We start from the raw sequence: 1,378 nt of genomic DNA on the forward strand, positions 1-1,378 counted from the left end.
GGGGGGGACAGGACATGCATCCATGGGGGTGCTGGCCAAGCGAGGGGGAATGCACATAGTGGGGTGTGCAGAGGGTCCAGGAATGCACACATATTTGTTTGGGGAGAGGGGAGGGTCCAGGAGGGGTGTGCAAGGGGTCTGTGCCCATTGCACACGTATACAGAGGGTTGTATATGTAATACAGGTGTCTACAGGGGACAGCAGTAAACGCTGGGGTCACCGAGGGGGTCCCCTGAGGGGTGCTGTGTGTGCCCGGACCCTGCGTGGAGGGGTCAGACTGCAGCGGAGCCTGGACCCCCAAACAGGCTCCTGGAGACCTGCCTGGCACGGGCAGGAGGAGGCCATGAGTCTCCTCTGTCACTGGGGGGACACAATGCTGCTGGCTTGCCCTGTGTCCCCACTTGCAGCAGGGTAAACTGAGGCACCAGGGTGCTGCCAAGAACATCTGGTATCTCTGGATATCAGGTCAGGGTGTAATCTGGGGTGAGCACAGGGCTTCCCCTGCCAGCAGCATCCCCACACTGTCCCTGCTCTCCCCCTCCACCCCCCTGCCAGTTTCTCCCTGATCTCTCTTTTCTCCAGAAGCACCTTAGGCAGGAGGCAAAGGAGGTGGCTGCTCTTCCCTGGATTTTTTTGGCCGGTCCCTGTGAGAAGAGCAGCAGCCCCCAACACTGGTGCACAAGGGACACTGGCTTTGACCCCAACCCACAGCCAGGGCAGCCTGTCACCGCGACCCCATGCTGCTGCACTTGGTGGTATGGGGTGACAGGAGCTCTGGGGTTTCAAGGGCTGCTGGCTCTGGCTCCTCTGGGGACACCTGTGTGCAGCAGGGACCTGGGGCAGCCACCTTTCACAGCCCAGCATGACCTGAGTCCTGCCTTTTCCCCCAGAGTGTCCTGTGGAAACAGCTGTTGGCTCCAGCTGTGGTGGGAACTGGCTTCCCTCTCGGGCTCCACAGCCCAGGCTGAGCCTCTGCCCCTCTTTGCCACGTCTCTTTGCGTGGAAAAGTCACCACTTTGGGGGCTCTCTGGCTTTCCTGTGAGCATCTCCGGAGAAACTGCCCAACCATCCTGCCATGGTGCTGGTGACCCCTCAGCTCCTCCTGCCCATCTCGGGGCTCCTGGCACCATCCTGCCCGGCACAGTGTCCTCACCAGAGAGGCTCTCCTGGAAAAATGAGCCCCTTCCCCGGGAGAGCAGGGCAGCTTCCGACCCCGCAGGGCCCCCGGGCACTGTTTATCTTTGCACAGGAGATAAAGCAGCTGTCGGCCATCCCATTTTGGGGCTGGACAGCTGTAACTCACCCTAGCCCATCCCATCCCATTGCGGTAGGGGTAGGGACCTCCCAGTGCTTGCCAGCCCTCCTCCCTCTCCCCCCC

General features: G+C 61.5%; 1 protein-coding gene across 1 annotated transcript in view; it reads right to left on the reverse strand.

Moving 5' to 3' along the window:
• ARID3C (AT-rich interaction domain 3C) overlaps positions 1 to 1,323 on the reverse strand; it is a 37,000-nt gene extending 35,677 nt beyond the window's left edge. Inside the window, exon 1 of the mRNA XM_014952448.1 lies at positions 1,304 to 1,323. Coding sequence (XP_014807934.1) covers positions 1,304 to 1,323 — 20 coding nt within the window. The remainder of the gene's footprint in view (positions 1 to 1,303) is intronic.
• Positions 1,324 to 1,378: the final 55 nt, after the last annotated feature.

Source organism: Calidris pugnax, unplaced genomic scaffold (genome assembly GCF_001431845.1).
Source record: "Calidris pugnax isolate Ruff unplaced genomic scaffold, ASM143184v1 scaffold220, whole genome shotgun sequence".
In the NCBI taxonomy this organism is placed as follows: Eukaryota; Metazoa; Chordata; class Aves; order Charadriiformes; family Scolopacidae; genus Calidris; species Calidris pugnax.